Below are 21,042 nucleotides of genomic sequence, written 5' to 3' on the forward strand. Positions count from 1 at the left end.
ATTAATATCAATATTGACGGTCTTCCGTTATCGAAAAGTTCTACTAGTCAAGTGTTTCCAATTCTTTGCAGTCTCACAGGATATATAAATGTTGAAATGGTAGGTATCTACCATGGTTACGAAAAACCAAAAGATATCAATAATTTTTTATACGATTTTGTTGAGGAGGCTAAAGACCTTATTAATAATGGATTTTTAATTAATGAACAACACTTTCATCTTCATATAAAATCATTCATTTGTGATGCTCCCGCGAAATCTTCAATATGTTACGGATAGAGAATAAATCTCTTCCAGATCGTCTCTGGCGGGAAGCGTCCTAGATAACCTTTCGAACCCTTTGATTTAGGACCGAGCTCTGGCTCCGATTTCGTTAGAAGTGACAAAAATGAGAGTCTGGCCCTAAGCCCTAATCTCTAAGCGCGATTAGATAATGAACAAAGTATTCCATTCATTGTAGGGGTATATAAACCCTTAGATTCTCACTCTCGGGGGTTAGTACTGCAGTAGACACGTATCGCGTCACGTCGTGCTGCATTTCGGAAAGTTAACTTCTAACGAGATCGGGCTAAGGTACCTTTCGGATCAAAGTCTAACATTATAGATTCCGTTTGTTCGGTTTATAGTCTATTGGTCAGTGTTGAAGTTGTTTCCGAGTCCCCCGCATTGCCAGTGCGTGAAAACCGAGCACCGTAGTTTAGGTAAATTCTTTCTTTCACATTTCATATCTTTTCCTCTCATTTCCAATCGCGACACATACACACTTGTACTACAGAATTTTATAAGTAGAATATATTTGTGTTATTGGTAATTAGAGCAAGTTCATTGAACCTATGATTATCGTCCAAAATCCTTATATAGTAATTGAACGTTCCCACACGATACAACCTTACCGCTCGGGTTGTATCATTTAGATTATATAAGTTACGAGGTCTACTAACTATCCTAGCGACTCCCTGATTTCGCATCAGGTTCGTTCGCGCCTTACCAATTATCAAATAGAGATTTTTCCTACCTAGTGGCTCCCCAATTTCGCATTGGGTTCGTCCACGAAAACTATACCATCCTAGCGGCTCCCTGATTTCGCATCAGGTTCGTCCGCATCCTAACAGCTCCCTGATTTCGCATCAGGTTCGTCTGTGCTTTCATCCAACCTCCCAGCGGCTCCCCAATCTCGCATTGGGTTCGTCCGCGCTATTCTACAACCTCCTAGCAGCTCCCCGGTTTCGCATCGGGTTCGTCTGCGCGTCATTTCCTAGTGACTCCCCAATTTCGCATTGGGTTCGTTCACGAAGTTTCACCTTCCCAGCAGCTCCCTGATTTCGCATCAGGTTCGTCTGCGTCTGATTCCATTCCTAGAGGCTCCCTGATTTCGCGTCAGGTTCGTCCTCACTGTCTACATTCCTAGCGGCTCCCCAATTTCGCATTGGGTTCGTCCGTGTACCTTAACTAACAAATTGATACCATATTCCTGGGTTTATAACCCTTCGCCGGCCACTCGTGCTTCTCGCGGCCCTGGCTCGTAACAAATAAAATACGTGAAAGGACATACAGGATATCATTCGTGTACAAAGTGTTGTATCGAAGGAGATTTTATTGATAATAGGGTATGCTTTCCTGCTTTAAATAATATTCGTTTGAGGAATGATTTCGAGTTTAGATCAAAAATTGATGATGACCACCATATTGGTACATCTATTTTAGAAAATATTCCGGGTATAAATATGATCGATTCTTTTACTTTAGATTATATGCACTTAATTTGTTTGGGTGTCATGAAAAAGTTGCTTTTGAATTTATGGTGCTGCGGTAAACCTTCTACAAAAATCTCACATTTGCAATCCCTTAATATATCTAATTCTTTAGTTTCTTTAGCGAAGTATATTCCATTAGAATTTAATAGAAAACCGCGAACTTTAAAGGATCTTAAGCGATGGAAAGCAACAGAATTTAGGCAATTTTTACTCTATACTGGCCCAGTAGTTTTGCTACATAATTTAAGTAATAATAGATATTTGAATTTCCTTTCATTGCATGTTGCAACAACCATTTTATCCAATTCAAAATATTTTGATTTTATTGACTATGCATCTGAGCTATTACAATATTTTGTAAAAACTTTTAAATCTTTATACGGATCTCAGTATATATCTCACAATATACACAATCTTATACATATTGCAGAAGATGTTAGAAATCACGGGCCTCTTGACAATTTCAGTTCTTTTAAATATGAAAATTTCTTACAATCCATTTTAAAATCTATTCGGAAAAACGATAAAGTATTGGAACAAATAGTAAAACGACATTCGGAAAAATGCAATATTCCCTCGAAGAAAAAGATGTATGAAAATAAATTACCTATTTTTAAAAAAGAACATTTTGAGGGGCCCTTAATAACAAATATCAAAATTACGAAACAATTCAAACGTGTCGATTTTCAGCATTTCTGTTTAAAAACTACTGAGCCTAATAATTGCTGTTCTCTTAGTAGTAGTGATATAATTGTTGTAAAAAATATAGTATTATTGAATGAATCATATAAAATTATTGGTAGAAAGTTTTTACATCTGAAAGATTTTTATAAAACTCCTTGTAGATCGTCCTGCTTTGGAATTTTTTTAATTGAATCTCCTGATTTAGGTCCTTTGGAAATGTTCGATATTGCAGACATTGCTAATAAATATGTTAAATTGAAACTTGAAGAAAAAATTATTGTTTTTCCCATGCTACATTCTGATTGCTCTCCGTAAGTCCGTACATGTATATCTTTTTTTGAGGGTAGATATTTTAGAAACTACCTTCATGTTACAGAATTTTTAGCACGCTCAATAAGTATATCTGTCCCAGTCAACTGTAACTATTGCAGTTGTATTGTATGTAAAGCCAGCAAAATCGTGGTCTATTTTTTCTTACCGGATCACAAATTAATAAAATATTTTTATCTCGCTAATTTGCAATCCGATAAAAAAAATTTAACCACATCATAGGACGATAGGGCTATTGGCGAACTACCTATGTTATAAAAAAAAACAGTAACGCGCCAGGGTAATACCTCATATGGGTGGTGTGGAAATTTACCTATACTATTGATATTATAACATCAAAAGTTTACTCGTTATCAGTTTTCAAATGGTTCTGCCAATGATCGTCGTACAGGCTTAACGTAGCATTGAAATCGTTAGATATTACGGTTGCAGATAATTGCAGACAACATTTCTTTAAATAAGTTTTCTTATTACTCTTCAATTGTATTAATTTTGTTAACTATTTGCAGTATGAATTCGTGGAGCATCGTACAATTTGTGAAAGATGGCACGGTAGAGGCAGTACCATCAGCATGGTTGCTAAATGGTTACTGCTACTGGCCATCATTACCACCAAATCGTTTAGCAAATGCTATTAAAAAATGTGAAGAAATAAACACAGGTTGGGAGAAACACAAAGTTAAATGTTTTATAAATGGAACCTTTGGTAAGTTAAAAATGTTGTACTATGTACAATGAAACTAAAATAAATACTTATCATTAAAAATACTTTCAGATGATTACGCAAAAGCAAGATCAAAGGCCAAAGTGGCAGAAGAAACATCAGACTTGCAGTCAGAAGCTGAACCCCCAAAAAAGAGAAAAAGACAAAAAAACAAGCATGTATCAAGCAGCGACACCGATGACGATTCCAATTCGTTAATATCTCTGCCACTGCCTCCTACGTTGCAAATACATGAAACATTAGGTTTGTAAATGAATAGTTTTATGCTATGCAACATTGTACTATTTATAGCTACTTAATTTTTCTTCTTTTATAATTATCACATTCCTATAACAAAAATAATTATTGTTTTCAGATGTATGCACGAACAATAATGAAATTTACAACAGAGAAAATATTCCAACGAAATCTGTTGTAATTAATGGTAACTATATTAATAGATTTATATATAAACAAATAATACAAAAATATTTTTAAGCACCTGACACCTACTAAATCTTAATTTTCAGAAAACCAAGAGACGTCTCAACTGGATAATAACAGCAATACAGTACAAAAATATTTAAAAACCATAATAGAACAGCAGCACCTATTGCGCAGTATAATGACGGATGTTTTAAGTAGAGTAGAAGGATTAGAAAAAAGTTTGAAAGAGCATTCTGCGCCAGGACAAAAAAGACCATCAATTTTCAAACTAAATATATTATTTCCAATTAATTGTGAACAAGAATTGCAGAAGTTCGAAACACATCTGCAAGATGAGAACAATTTTAGAGACGCGGTAAAAAAACATAACGTTAACGATACGAATAGAATTCCAATTCAGTTGTAACAAAATGATTAATTTGCAGGTCCACGAATTAGCAACAGTAGGAGGCACAAATAATTACAATTTTGTAAAACGGGTCATGGCCTGTTTAATGACTAACAAATTTGGTACAGAATACAGTTGGCTAGGAAGAAAAGGCAAAAAAATGTTTCATTCTCTAAAATTAGCCAAAATAATAATAGGTAATTATCACGTTTATTTTATTATTATATTTATTTGTATACGATTGAATATTATTTAACTAAAATTCCATTGTTTAGATGCAGCAGAAATATCGGGAGTTTCAAAAAATAAAAAAGAAACGGAAATTTCTATTCAGTCATGGCTCAGGAGGGCCATGGAGCGCAATAAGGTTATAGTCAAAGACTTGTAGTTCAATTATATACCTGCACATTGTATTTTTAATTAAAAAATATGTTGAAAGCTTATTTTACGTTCTTTATCAATTTTATTACCCCCTAAGCAGCTACCGAGTTTTGTTTGTAGAGACGTAGCAGCCCTGCTTTATACATGTACAATATAAATAAATAACCTCATATATAATAAATAAAATCTTGTAGATTTAAAAAAAATAATAATAAATAGTATAATTGCACTTTTGTTGAATATGTTTTTAACGTTGCAAAGAAATCGTTCTTCTGAAATATGTACAATTTATCAGATTGTTTAATACGTTTACCAACAGAAAATAAAGTTATAAAGTAAATGAAGATTTAAGTAAAAGTTAAAACTTGTTTAAACATTCACAAAAAGTTCAAAGGACGTTATTTTCGACATCCGAAAAACATTTACAAAATGTCCAGAGAACGTTACTTCCGACATCCGAAAAACGTTATGAGAATGTCCACACAGTACGTCCTCGGGATGTCCAACTTTGTAACTGGTACGTTCCTATGACATTCAGAGGACATAATGAGGACATAACTGGCACATTTGGATATTGCCGGGACGTCCTCGGAATGTACGGAATATCCGAAACGGACGTTCTTTGGACGTACATAGGATATCTGTGTGCTATCTGGGTAGTAAGGAGTGTAGAGAGAGAGAGAGAGAGTAGCTGCCGTTGAGAAAACTCGCACAACAGTTCATATTATTTGCAGTGCAATAAAATTGTTAGAGATTTAGGTGAACCATTGATACATCAATTATTATCTGTTGCATGCGCCCCACGTTTTCCGTTTTAAATCTTACAAGTATTTTCGTAGCTATTAAAAATTCACAATCACAAATTTTCAGGACTATCTGTACAGGGTTAGGAATCTGTATGGGGCTAGAGAAAATTATTTTATACTTTTTTGTCAGTTTTTTAAACGTGGTGTTTTTTTTATACGTAAGTATGCATGTCCTTCCTGTTGCGTCTCGATAAATGAATTCTTACGTGTATTTCATCCAGATGACGTGAAATGCTTCCACGCTCACGATCATGGTTCACATTAGCCAACACACAGATATGCACTAATAACAATTGCAATAGCACTTGCGTCGGACCACAAATCACAGCAATTAGGCAATGCGATTACTAAACTGCAGATTTCATGTATTTATAGGAAAAATGGGTAGGTGCATTTTAAAACAGTAGAGCAGTTAAAAAGATTTAAAAAGACCAATGTATTATTTTCAAAGAAATAACAAAAAGGTTTGAAATTATCATAATGAAATTTAGTATTAGGTATACATCAAGTAAAATAGGTTTATGATAAAATATCCGAAAGTTGTGTACGTTAAAAACCAATTAATGAGAATCCACTTAATGAACACAAAATCTGGAGAAAACAATTATCGTGGTAAATTAGTGCAAAAATCAAGATCTCACGATTAACATCATTAAGGAAGATATATGAATATAAATTTCTCTTTTCAGACGAGTAAAGTTCATTTGATATTTGCGATACCGATGGATGATTTTCGGTTCGAAGGAAGCATAACACATAATTAAATGTGAAAGAATTCGTTTTTACCTTTCTTTATTAGAGATTTGCGGATGAAAATGTTTAACCAGAAGCGCACCGATTCATTTTCACTTGAACGCAGACAGACAAATCAAGCAATGGTAATGACTGAAAATCAGTTGCATTATCATCAGTATAAGAACTATTAATACAAACTGAAGAACCTGTCTAGAATTCTCTAGTCTAGACATTGTGTCTGGGCCTGTGCCGCGATCGAGTGGAACATTGTCAGTTTAGAGTTATTTATTGGCGTGCTTAGCTCTTAGAATTAGTTACGGACTAGGGTACGGTTGAAAGTCGAGTGTCCTCTTTCGTTTCGGAAAAGCAAATCAGCCGTACCTCGGGCAATGACGATTGACGCATCGCAGGCCCACACTCAGCGGAAAGCCGACACCAGTTTGGGGACAGATACCTGAACAAGGGACCATTGTGTATAGGCTTGTCTTATTTACGAGGCTTGCGTGAGGAACAAAATCACGATTTTAGTAGGCGTACCAAATAATGGGATTACGCCCCGAACTGATGATTGGTCCCTCGGTTATCCCTACCAAAGAAACGATTTTCATCCCGAACTTTGGTAGGGGATTGCAGCGGAAATAGCGGGCAGACTTCTTATATCTTTGAAGGGAATCGTACGAACCTGGTACCTTGTTATATTCATTCGTGGAACGTTACGAAGCGTATGATTAGAAAGTATTAATTCGGATTCGAACTTGAATTGTGAACGGGAGTTGCGAAGTTGAACTGTGAAGTGGATTGTGAACTTTCTTCTAAACTTTTTTATGAACTTTCTTTCGATCTTTCTTATGAACTTCATTCTTTCGATCTTTCTTATGAACTTTCTTACGAACCGTCTCGTAAACTTTCTTGTGAACTTTTATGAACTTTGGAACGTTGTCTTGTGAACTTTTTATGAACTGCTGAACGTTTTCTTATGAACTTTCTTACGAACCGTTTCGTAAACTTTCTTGTGAACTTTTATGAACTTTGGAACGTTGTCTTGTGAACTTTTTATGAACTTCTGAACGTTTTCTTATGAACTTTGTTATGAACCCTTGCTTGTGAACTTATGAACTTTTACTATAAACGTTATCATGAACTCTTATTATGGACTTTTCTATGAACTGGTGTTTTGAACTTGGAACTGTTGAATCTTGGCCGTTCCAAGCTCTTATGACGAGTGTGATCCGTGTACGCATTCTTGTGCAATTCAGAGCGTTTGATTGCTCTTGAACCAGCAGCAATCTTGGATTCAACAACGCTCTAAACAGAACCTATTGAAAAAACATTTTGCAAAATGTATGAATTTCAATAACATGGCTTAGAATAGAACATGATTCCCAAAAAATGTTCAGAGGTTTAAAAATCGTTAAAATTATAGCGCGTACGTATGTCTTGACTAGTGCTTCTAGGTGTATTAATCGTTGACGTTGTTAAAATTTGACGTTGAAATTAGAGAGATTGCTGTGGCCGCGTACCCAGCGAAGGATAATAAGCGGCGCTTGCACAATATTGGTCAGCTTGAGAAATTCATAAACAGAGTGCCGGACTTGAAAAAGATGGAATAGAAATAAGTATTGGTAATATTTGCTTTTTTTGATATTTTTCTTTATGAACTGAATCGACATTGTAGTTATCAAAAATTCTTAGTTTCTAGAAAAACTCTCTTCTGTTTTCTGTTCCTTTAGTTAAAAAATTAATTTAAACAATGCCTTTTCGTTGATCTCGTTTTCATAATTTTGATCCAATCGTTTTTATTATGTTCATTGCCAAACTGGAGGTCATTTTTACCTTCTTTCCTTAGACAAACGGGACAAACTTTTCTTCAGAAATATTTTTAAACATTTATCATCTGCCGCCATTCTGTAAGCAGTGAATCGGCTAAAAAGATTCTGGTTATGATTATACGATAACAATAAGCATTGTGTAAAAGAGCGAGTCAATTTTTCAGTGATTCGATTGTTTAGTCTCATAAAAAAGGTGGCCGACCAGTCAACTACGGTTTGGGAATGCACATAATTTGCTTTTGATTAAAGAAAGTACGAATGAATAGATGTATGTGTGTAGGATGTTTTAAAAGAAATCTAAACGGAAGCGTCAAACAGTTATACCCAGATAGCACAAAGACGTCGGCAGTTGGACATTCAGACGTCTCGAATGTCCTACTAACGTCGACCGAACGTCTTGTGTTTTAAAAAAAGGTACGTCTTAAAGACGTCTGTTAGACGTCTAGCAGAGTTCAGGAGACGTTCGTAGGAGATTCAGGTGGTCTTTAACCCAGATAGCACACGACGTCTTAAGGACGTCTCGAATGTCCTACGGACGTCGGCCGAATGTCTCCTCGACGTCTTGTGTTTTAAAAAAAGACGGTACGTCTTAAAGACGTCATTAAGACGTCTGTTTGACGACTAGAAGACGTTCAGGAGACATTCGTAGGACATTCAGGTGGTCTTCACGCCCAGATAGGACACGTCGTCTTAAAGACCACTATGTTAAAAGTCTATTCTAGGTCTGAAAGTCTTAAGTCTCAAAAAGACGTCTTTAAGACCATGAACACAGTGTGGTTTTGATATATCCATAATCTAGGAGCAGCATTTGTTCGAGTTAGTGTTTTTGCTTGAATTTCAATTTCAATTTTTATTGTGATTTTAATTGCAATTGTTATTTTTATGTCAATTCCACATGCGCTCTTCTAATAACACTATTTATTAGTTTAACTTTAAACTCGTTTTTGTCGAAATCTATTTTTACACTTGCGTTCTTTTATTTTAATTAACACTTATGCTCCTTTAAGACTTCTTAGGGACGTCTTAAAGACCTCCCGAATGTCCTACGAACGGCTCCTAAACGTCGTTTATATATCAAACAGACGTCTTAAAGACGTCTTTAAAATGTACCTGTTCCGTCGCAACGGATCGTAGTCCTACACAAAGAAATGTTTTTCCTCGCAAGAAATTCGTTAACGGAAATTCTCCTTTAAACATAAAGAACCATAGCATCTGCAGTGAACCGTACTGCCGCGCGAAATAAAGAGCTTAAGGGTCGACTTCGTATTTTATTTACGATATAGCCGTTACCAACCGTTTTTCGGATTAGAAGATTATTTATGCTACGGTCACTCAGGTACGGCCAAATGTTATTTTGTACATCCGGCAATTCTCGGAATACTTACTTCGTCCCGGGTTAAGAATATTCACGGTCACTCAAGATACAACTCTAAAGAACCCTCGCCGTCATAAATTACAACCCCAGATGTGTACGCCCGCGTTCGCTAAGCTCGGTCCAAGGTTAAACATTCAATTCTTTAAGGACACGGTCAAGGGGCGACAGTCAACCGTCGAGCGACGTCAATTACCGCTCTTGCCTTCATACCAGGTAGCACCCCACTCTTCCTTCCGACTAGACCAGCCTCTCAGTCACCATGGAAGGAAGTTTGAACAATTAAGGGTGCCCTGATTGGTAAACGACGAGTTGACTGAACCAACCCGGACAGTTCTTTCCCTCATTACAATAGATTCTACTTCCCTTTCCTTGTCTAAGGTCAACCTCTCCACCCACGAGGAGCCTAACCGACCTCTCGCTAAGACCAACGTCCAGTACTTTCAGCAGTTCGCTTCCGAATCTCTGAACGAGTAACACTGACCAGTCTTGCTTGAGCGTCTCACGTGATTGCTGCATACACGATCAGCACATTTCACTACAATACTGTAACCGTACTGCTTACACATCGAAACATCGCGCGAATCCATGTCGATCCCTACTGCGACGTTTGTGACGTCATGTGTCATCTCGTCATAGACAAGGATCGCGGGAGCGATCGACATGGATAAGAGGCTGCGTGCGGATCGATCCCTTCTTAATTGCGATCGAAGGAGGTCGATGCGAGCAGCAGATTAGTCACTCTACGTCTGGGCTCGATCCAGTAAGCACGTATGAGTCCCGCTGTCTTCCGCGTGAAATTGCGAATCGTGTGAGGTTAAAATTGTCATTTCAAATAGCCAATAAGGCTGATAATTTTCTATTCAGTTGCTAGCCCGGCTCAAGGGAATTTCTAGTCGCGAAGAAGATTCAAATTGCGAAGATTAAATTGTTAAATTGCGAAAATTATTCAGTGAGAATTGTATTTGGAAATCGCCAATAAGGCAAGTTATTTCCTTGTGTTCATAGCCGGCAAAAGGGCATTTCTTGTCGCGTTGCGAGCTGTTAATGGAATCTGCTACAATCCGTGCAAAGTCTTGTTGACGATACGTTTATTTGAGCATATAAGCTCCGTTGATTTGTTATTTAAATTGCGTCAAAGAGGCGATTTATTGAATTAGATCTCATCTGGTAGTGAAATTGATCACTCTGTGCGTTGCAGGTTAACGGTCAATTTTATCAAAATTTAATAAAGATTTATCATAGAGAGCCGCCTTCTCACGTCGGTACACGAGGCTATCGACGTTTAATTCGCCAGTAAGCCATAGCAGGCATTGTGAATACCGCGATCACTTCTTAGAGCAGCGAACGATTGGTTCTTTATTTAAAGTAGAAGGACTGCAATGAGATTAAAGTCGATGCGTGCTGAGCGGGCGTCAATCGTCAGAATTGGGCTCCAAGCGAGTGAGAACCACGATCGCGCGAACCGTACGAAATTTCTTACACGCGTTCCTAGAGCGGTAGACTTTGTTTACGGTCTATGGTCGTCGCGTCTCTCGCTACCGTATTGTGGTCGTGTCGGATTCAGTAGCCGACCTTGCGTTTTTGTACGTCTGTAAATTGTATAACGGTAGTCATACCGTGTATTCTCATCCATATCAATTTAACAGAATATATCTCACTTTTACCAGATATTATCTCCCAACAATTATTCTTATTTGTTGCAACCCTTCCGTCATCCAGTGCCTGGAGGCACGAACCTTCGTCAAGTTAACATTGGGTATCATAACCTACCCGGTGTTAGAAGTATTACATTACTGTGTAGGTTGTGATTTCGCGACCCACACAGCGTGCTTTGCTCAGAACGGACAGCAGGAAGAATTCGCATGTCGCCATGACCACGCTTTCGTGCTCTGCCTAGATATCCGTAATTCTTCACTACCAAGTTTGTGATTACCTGGTGTGCAGGAGCCGTTTGTCCTTCCCGGTATAATCCGGTAAGACCGTTCGTTTGCCTGAGTGTCACCAGCTGATTTTGAACAGGGTTTGTTCCTGTGTGTCCTGCTTAGAGCACGCAGTTGTTGGACGGTAAGGAGGCGCCACGGCCACGAAACCGTGCCCTGCCAGTCTCTTGTACCGTGCCAGACAACGAGGTGAATTCCGGGGCAAGTAGAGACTGATCGCCGTTTCCGTGGTATCCCGGTAGCTTTGATCGGTGTCGACTACTTCTGCCCAGAGTAATTTAACCAAAACTAACTCATTGTAGCATTCGGTCTACGGACTACTCGCCACGTCCAGGTTATCGTGCACTGCCGAGTCTTCCCGTTGTATCGAACTACGATAGTGAGTCTGCTGACGAATATTCACACACTAGCCTGTGAAATTCAATAAAATCCTACAAAAGGGAAGGTGAACAATAGTCCGGTTACATATTGGCGCCCAACGTGGGGCGGTTTGGTTGGACAAATTAATTGTTGGAGAGACACAGTATGAGTAAACCAAAAACTCGTACGGGCAAAATGGGACCGGTGACAGATCACGAAATGCAGAATACGTCGGTTTTATCTAGTACGCGTATTCAACGGACACCACCTCCTGACACCCCGACAGGTTCTGGAATTCAGGGTCGCGTACCAGGGTCAATCACGTCTGTCGATAATCAGGCCCCGGGGCAAACGAATACGCGCGAAAACGAGATAATGTCCGATGCCATTCGACAGATGAAATCTGAGATCGCGCGATTAATGATTCAGGTCGATCAGCTGACAGCAAAGGTCGAAGAGTCGGTGACAACCGAGGAGATTTACGAACGCGTAACCGAACATAAGTTCGAGATGCGGGATTGGTGTCGTAAAATCGAAGAGCGCATGGATCGTCAAGAGAAGGCACAAGAGGATCTCCGGAAACAAATGCAAGAATATGTGGCACAAGGCCGGAACCAAACAACGACTCAAACTCCAATGGTGGCTGAAGGTCAAATGCAGCCAAATGCACAGTCAGATGACAATCGTTTCGGTCAATCACAGTTCAATACCACCCGGCAACTGCAGACAGACCACATCGACTCACGATGGGGACCGAGTGAGTCAACTCGATTTGACGCTACCATGGCTTCAATGGCAAGGCCATTCGTGGTAAAGCCTCAAATGCCAACTTTTGAGGGCAAAACTACTGAAAGGCCATCCAAATATCTGAGGGAACTCAAACGATTCGTGGATGCTGCACGACTGCCAGACGATGAGATGAAGTTCATCATCACCCAGTCGTTAAAAGGCAATGCAGGAGAATGGTGGGATATCATGTCTGACCAAATTGCAACATGGCACCAGTTTGCAAATGCCCTATTGTCAAGATTTTGGAGTTCGGCAATCCAAAGGAAGGTCCGAGACAATCTCAATATAGGAGTACATCGGGCGGATTCTGGGGTCTCTCGTGTAGCTTACGCGATGAAACTGATCGGAATGGCTCGTGATTTACGGCCACGTCCCACGGATGATGAGATAATTCAGACCCTGTCGAAACACTTCACGCAGGCGGTTGACGATTGTGTCCTTGGACAAAATATTCGCACAATCGATGCTTTCTTAGCCCTGCTGGAGAGGTTTGACAATGGAGGAACGGTCAACCGACCACGGTACGACGAGCGCTCAAATCAAGGACGAGATTGGAGTACTCGAGCTCCATATGATCGAGGGAACCAACAGACAACGAGTACCTCGAGAATGAACCCGATACCTCCGATTCAACAGCAGAAGAATCGGGAGAATCAGAGGTTGGGAGCCGAATATCAACGACCGGCAACGGATAACCAAAGGCCAAGGTTTGACAATATAAAACCATGGCAAGACAATCGGCGACCGCAGGAACGACTTCGAGAGAATGCACCCAATCGAATCCGAATGGCTCAATTGGATGAGGGAGTACAGGAAGAGGACCCGGAGGTCATAGATCTGGAGGAAAGCATGGGAAACGAATAAGGGGAACCTCAGAAGAACGTCTGAGCGACTTCCCCGCTCAGGCGAGAGGCACCTCCGATGAAACACAAAGGGAAGACATTAGGATAGTAATAGGATCACTATTCCCAGATGTACGTCAGGAATTACAGGAGGAAGGAGACTCACCACTTCCCAATAGAGAAATTAATCGCTGCCCAGAAGTCCAAATCAAAATCGAAGGGATTCTCACCAAGGCTCTTGTTGACACGGGAAGCACTGTAACAGCGGTGTCTGAAGCGTGGTATGACGAACATCGAGAAAGATTAACTAAATGCCCCACGCTCCCAATAACTGGAGCAGTGGTGATTGGAGCGACGGGTGGAAGATCAACCCGATTAAAGAAACAAGTATGGGTGACTCTTGGCCACAAGGATAAGATGATAGAAACAACGGCGATCGTGGTACCGGGATTAGTCTGTGAAGTCATTATTGGTATTGATACACTGAGACGTGCGAAGGCCACAATTGACTTCGGGAATGAACTGCTCTCGCTGAACACAACAACTGGTCAAGCAACACTAAAAATGACAGAGGAAATTAACACCGAGGAAAGGGTGGTTCGAGTTCTGAAAGAAGAGGTACGTCAAACCAGCACAACACAAAAATCTCAAGAAGAAATTATACGATCACTCCTCGAACCAGTTACAGCAACCCAAGAACAAAAGAAAAAACTACGAAGAGTAATTGAATCATTCCCAGAGGTATGGAGAGACGGAATCGGAAGGGTGAGGTGTTACGAGCATCATTTGCATGTGAAGCCCACCAAACCATACTGTAGCAGAACATACCCCATACCACTAAAATATATGGAAGCCGCAGATGCGGAAATCCAAAGAATGCTGGAAAATGACATCATCCGTCCAAGCACGAGCCCATACTTGAACCCAGTGGTACCGGTTCTCAAGAGAAATGGATCTCTAAGACTATGCCTTGATGCTAGAAAGTTAAACGAATTTCTTGTGGATGACCACGAAATGTCGGAAACGCCAGATGCGATTTTCCAACGATTCGAAAAGATAGACTACTTAACTAGTCTCGACTTAACAAACAGTTTTTGGCAAGTCCCTCTAACACCATCGTCGAGGAAATACACCGCCTTCCTTTATCGGGGCCGATGTTATGAATACGTAGTCACACCATTCGGTTTAAAAACAAGCAGTGCAAGCCTGGTGAGAGCACTGAGACGAGTATTGGAAGGGATGGAGGGATTTGTAGTCAACTTTATTGACGACATCCTATGTTCCTCACCGACGTTCGAAAAACATCTCGATCATCTCGCGGCTCTGCTGAAACGTCTACGAGAAAATAACATCACCTTGAATTTAGAAAAGTGCAAATTCATGAGACGTGAAGTCAAATTCCTCGGCCACATACTTTCAACAGAAGGGTTAAAACAAGACCCCGAAAAGCTAGCTCTGATTCGCGAATTTCCAACTCCACGCAACGTCAAGCAGTTACGCGGATTCTTAGGCCTGGTGAACTATTACAGTAAATTCACCAAGAAACACGCCGAAACCACCACACCGTTGCTTGCACTCCTGAAGAAAGGAAACCGATGGAAATGGGACGAGGATATACAAAAAGCATTTAATCAAGCTAAAGATGCTTTCTGCACAGAGGTTGCGCTGCAGTACGCGGACCCTAATCAACCATACTTCTTATCAACGGATGCAAGCTCAACGGCACTGGGAGCTGTACTAGAACAACGAGATACGAGTGGCGAATTAAGACCAGTCACATTTGTAAGCCGAACATTAAGAGGCCCAGAATTATCGTATTTTACTACGGAAAAAGAGCTGTTGGCAATAGTATGGGCACTTGGGAAGCTCCGAACATACTTATATGGAGTCAAAATCACGCTGTTAACCGACCACAAGGCAATCACGTTCTTGATGAATAGCAAACTTCTTAGTCAACGACTAACACGATGGATCCTGTCCATTCAGGATTACCAAATTGCAATCCAGTATCGACCAGGAAAAGAAAATATTCCTGCGGACACAATGAGCAGACTGGACAATGTACTGATCGGAGGTTCAATCGAACGAGAGACACGAGTACCGATACTGACAGCCCTGGCTCGAACAATGTCACCTACACTGCTGTCCGCACTCAGAAAACTATCCGAATGGCAACGGAAAGACGAAAAGTTACGACGCGAGATTGATCGCTGTGAACAAAATCTTGATAAAGCAAAGAATCGGTTTCACCTTAGAAATGGCACGTTATATCACGCGGATAGAAATGGTAGGGAACGTCCGGTAATTCCATCTCAATTACGCGACTCCCTCATACGCGAGGTACATGAGATCTATGCGCATATTGGAGGAGACAAAACAGCAAAGCTTCTGTCAGAAGATTTCTATGTCTCAAAAATACATCGTTGCACACGAAAACTAGTTGCCGCGTGCGACACATGCCAACGCGTAAAGATCCCTACTCATGCGATACATACCGATATGCAAAGCATAATACCGAGGTGCCCTCTCGAGGTGTTGTCCGTTGACTTTTACGGTCCGTTACCGACATCAAGGGGAGGCGTGAGATATATTCTGGTAATTGAAGAGCTATTTACCAAATTCGTAAAATTATACCCGATGCGAAACGCGACGACCACCGTAACACTCGCGCGTATTTTTAAAAATTATATACCGCGCTATGGGAAACCGAAAAGGATCCTGACCGACCATGGAACGCAATTCACGGCAAAGAAATGGATCCGAACCCTGCAAGAACAGGGCATCTACCACGTCCTCTCATCCATCCGTCACCCACAAGGCAACCCAGTAGAAAGGGTAAATAGGGAGATCGGACGGATTTTCCGTACAGTGGCGTCGCATGCACACGCGTCGTGGGCAAAATGGACCGACCTAATTGAAACCTGCTGCAACGAAGTGGTGCACGATAGCACGGGATTTACACCAACAGAACTTCTACTCAAGAAGAAGCCAACACGACCATGGTCAAAATGGTTCGAACATGCAGAAGAGCCGGAGAAAAATAACAGCAGGCTGCAGCTCGCCTTTCAACACATGACAAAGAAGGCCAATGAAAGATGTGCACGCGCCAATAAAGGAAAACGCCATAAGCAGTATGAAATTGGCGACTGGGTATTAGTAAAAGCAAATCCAGTATCCAATGCGGCAGACAGAGAAATAGCAAAATTTTTCCATTTATACGAAGGACCGTACGAATTGATGGAAAAAAAAGGGCCTTCGACGTTCGTACTGAGAAAACCCTACTCCAAAGACATCCGGGGAATGTTCCATACTTCTAGCCTACGGCCGTACCGAAGGTTAGAAGGAGACAAACATATAAACAAAGTTTGAAAGGCGCAAAATCTTTCTGACGGGGGTTTCCACGAAAACCATTGCCAGGTGAGGTATAAGAGACCGCAAGAACCAGCCGCGGGTCACAGAACGGTGGTAAACATGGCAAGCACAAGTGCAAAATCAAAGAAGAGTGCGGAAACGCGAGATATCGGGACCATCGCCTATGCATACTGGGCGATGATCAGCAGAGCGACCCAGACGGGTATGGATTTACCATTCCACGATGTGGAGCCCGTTGCATTACCTACACGCATCGCTGGCACATGGAATCCACACACGCACCAATATAAAAGGTTCCGCAGTGGAGTCTCGACACAGGCAACTGCAAGAAAATGTATTGCGATAACCCAGACACCCCGAAATGGACCGGGGACAACGAGACAACGACGAGGACCGATGAGGACGGCGAAGGAGGAGCAGTCAACACCAGGCGATACTTCGTTATTATCACCACCGGAAAAGGCTGGTGGAGGACCGGTGGAAGCAGTAGCAGACATTATGGAACAATCCTGGGAAGTCATTCCCGAGGATTCTCCTCCAGACCAACAGGATGCAGTCGACGATGAGTCACAATGGTCGTGGGACGAGGCCGACTTGACCGGCGACGCACCTGTCGAAATCCCGGTGCTCGACCCCCACGACCCATTGGGTCTTCTATCGACGATGGAGGACGAGGCGGACCTGCTCCAGAAGCAGATTGACCAGCTGGAATAGTGGAGTTCAGTGCGCCTAAGTGCAGAGACTCCTTATTTTTGTTACTACGCCGAGTGCAGAGACCCTCTTTTGTTTTAATTGTGTGATTACGCCCAGTGCAGAGACTCTTCATTTATTACCACGCCGAGTGCAAAGACTTTTTTTTTGGAGTGTGTACAGATACAAATGCTGAGTGTTTCCCTCTACTTTTGTTGCCCACGTACAGAGACTGTTTATTTTGCTAGTACGCCAAGTGCAAAGACTATGTTGTTTTATGTATGAATGTACACATCCACGTATGCTAAGTGTTTCGTTCAATTTCTTCACGCCTAAGTGCAAAAATTTTTTTTATTCATGTGATGGTACTACGATGAAAGCAAAGACTGTTTTGTTTACTCTCTCTTCTCATATCTATGTATGCTACATCCAAATATTGTATTTATGTTGTTGTTACGCCGAGCGCGAGTACCTGTGCTATTTAGTTTTACTGGGGGCGCGGCGTACTGACACCGAGATTTCTGGACTACGTATACACTGCGCTCACGTACCAGAAATCTCGAAGATAGGGAAGGGGGTATGTGTAACCGTACTGCTTACACATCGAAACATCGCGCGAATCCATGTCGATCCCTACTGCGACGTTTGTGACGTCATGTGTCATCTCGTCATAGACAAGGATCGCGGGAGCGATCGACATGGATAAGAGGCTGCGTGCGGATCGATCCCTTCTTAATTGCGATCGAAGGAGGTCGATGCGAGCAGCAGATTAGTCACTCTACGTCTGGGCTCGATCCAGTAAGCACGTATGAGTCCCGCTGTCTTCCGCGTGAAATTGCGAATCGTGTGAGGTTAAAATTGTCATTTCAAATAGCCAATAAGGCTGATAATTTTCTATTCAGTTGCTAGCCCGGCTCAAGGGAATTTCTAGTCGCGAAGAAGATTCAAATTGCGAAGATTAAATTGTTAAATTGCGAAAATTATTCAGTGAGAATTGTATTTGGAAATCGCCAATAAGGCAAGTTATTTCCTTGTGTTCATAGCCGGCAAAAGGGCATTTCTTGTCGCGTTGCGAGCTGTTAATGGAATCTGCTACAATCCGTGCAAAGTCTTGTTGACGATACGTTTATTTGAGCATATAAGCTCCGTTGATTTGTTATTTAAATTGCGTCAAAGAGGCGATTTATTGAATTAGATCTCATCTGGTAGTGAAATTGATCACTCTGTGCGTTGCAGGTTAACGGTCAATTTTATCAAAATTTAATAAAGATTTATCATAGAGAGCCGCCTTCTCACGTCGGTACACGAGGCTATCGACGTTTAATTCGCCAGTAAGCCATAGCAGGCATTGTGAATACCGCGATCACTTCTTAGAGCAGCGAACGATTGGTTCTTTATTTAAAGTAGAAGGACTGCAATGAGATTAAAGTCGATGCGTGCTGAGCGGGCGTCGATCGTCAGAATTGGGCTCCAAGCGAGTGAGAACCACGATCGCGCGAACCGTACGAAATTTCTTACACGCGTTCCTAGAGCGGTAGACTTTGTTTACGGTCTATGGTCGTCGCGTCTCTCGCTACCGTATTGTGGTCGTGTCGGATTCAGTAGCCGACCTTGCGTTTTTGTACGTCTGTAAATTGTATAACGGTAGTCATACCGTGTATTCTCATCCATATCAATTTAACAGAATATATCTCACTTTTACCAGATATTATCTCCCAACAATTATTCTTATTTGTTGCAACCCTTCCGTCATCCAGTGCCTGGAGGCACGAACCTTCGTCAAGTTAACATTGGGTATCGTAACCTACCCGGTGTTAGAAGTATTACATTACTGTGTAGGTTGTGATTTCGCGACCCACACAGCGTGCTTTGCTCAGAACGGACAGCAGGAAGAATTCGCATGTCGCCATGACCACGCTTTCGTGCTCTGCCTAGATATCCGTAATTCTTCACTACCAAGTTTGTGATTACCTGGTGTGCAGGAGCCGTTTGTCCTTCCCGGTATAATCCGGTAAGACCGTTCGTTTGCCTGAGTGTCACCAGCTGATTTTGAACAGGGTTTGTTCCTGTGTGTCCTGCTTAGAGCACGCAGTTGTTGGACGGTAAGGAGGCGCCACGGCCACGAAACCGTGCCCTGCCAGTCTCTTGTACCGTGCCAGACAACGAGGTGAATTCCGGGGCAAGTAGAGACTGATCGCCGTTTCCGTGGTATCCCGGTAGCTTTGATCGGTGTCGACTACTTCTGCCCAGAGTAATTTAACCAAAACTAACTCATTGTAGCATTCGGTCTACGGACTACTCGCCACGTCCAGGTTATCGTGCACTGCCGAGTCTTCTCGTTGTATCGAACTACGATAGTGAGTCTGCTGACGAATATTCACACACTAGCCTGTGAAATTCAATAAAATCCTACAAAAGGGAAGGTGAACAATAGTCCGGTTACAATACAGATCAACACGGTTTGATCTGCGCGCGTCTAAGGCAGGATCTGTTGGATTAGCCTTACTGACGAGTTCACTAACAGATCTAGAACGAAACGCGATTCCTCCAGTCAATTCCTTATCCACACGATCCGTTATTTAAATTGAAACAGTTGTCTAAGACTAGTTTGGCGGGCAACATTCGAACAGTCGCGAACCCATTTCTCTACAATCGAACATTTTGAAATTGGTAGTTCCGCGATCGAACAGTACCGTTTTCTAACACGAGACGTTCAAGAGACGTTCGGAAGACGATCGTAGGACGAAAATTTCCTAACGAAGGCGAAGAATCAGAAGAAAAATCCTAAAATTTTTGACCCATCCATGACATGATATTACGATATCTCTGTCATAGGTGCACCGATTTTATTGAATATGGTCTTATTCGAAAGCTTATATGCGGTTTACATTAGCAAACTGCCTTTCAATTTAGAAAATATTGCAGGCGTGATGAGATATTAACTAAAGAAGTTTCAGGTTAGGTTAGAATGCCCGGTTTACGAGTAAAGATACACGGTAGCGACAGTCGACATCGGTACAGGGTGTTTGGTAATTTTTCATGTATTTGGCGTCGAGACGCTACCGCGTCTGTAGACATTAAATACATTCTTTTACAAAGTTAAATGACTGTTTTAATTGCAATTCTAATTTCAACGAATTGTAGGTTTCAAAATTGTACATCAAAATTGCTCATTTAAAAGATGAATGCAGTAGATGCAACGAGAACGTTGTAACGAATATAGCGGAGGCGCGAGACTCCTCTCTCTCCGGCTCGCGATCACCGCGAACACACACGGTTTCTCGCAAGTACTGCGGCGCCGACCGGGAAGGCTGCAGCCACGACCGCGAGATGGCCACCGCGGGCATGTACGGGTTCTAGCGAGAACCGCGGCGACGGCCGCGAGATGGCCACCGCGGATCCGCGGTTTCTCGCGAGAGAAACTGTACCCGCGAGGGTATAAATACGCGCCGCGGACCCAGAGAGAATCAGTCGGGATCTCCGAGCAGTGAACGATCGCTACTAGTGGCTACTCCACGAACGCAGTCTGACGCAGCAAACGAGAACCAGGCTTCCTGTCCGCTTACCGCAGCCTCCGTTCCTACGATCCGCCAATCCTTGTGGCAAACGCCTTTGGA

The 21,042-nt window shown here is 41.7% G+C and overlaps 1 protein-coding gene across 1 annotated transcript; it reads left to right on the forward strand.

Annotated features, from left to right (window-relative positions):
* The first annotated feature begins 1,546 nt into the window (after positions 1-1,546).
* LOC143217676 (uncharacterized) lies at positions 1,547-4,378 on the forward strand. The gene is made up of 5 exons (XM_076442216.1): positions 1,547-3,474; positions 3,544-3,735; positions 3,848-3,916; positions 4,002-4,136; positions 4,344-4,378. The coding sequence occupies exons 1-5, from the start codon at positions 3,279-3,281 to the stop codon at positions 4,376-4,378; spliced, it is 627 nt and encodes a 208-aa protein (XP_076298331.1). The 5' UTR covers positions 1,547-3,278.
* The last annotated feature ends 16,664 nt before the right edge of the window (positions 4,379-21,042 follow it).

The sequence above is a fragment of the Lasioglossum baleicum genome, chromosome 17, assembly GCF_051020765.1.
Source record: "Lasioglossum baleicum chromosome 17, iyLasBale1, whole genome shotgun sequence".
NCBI lineage: Eukaryota > Metazoa > Arthropoda > Insecta > Hymenoptera > Halictidae > Lasioglossum > Lasioglossum baleicum.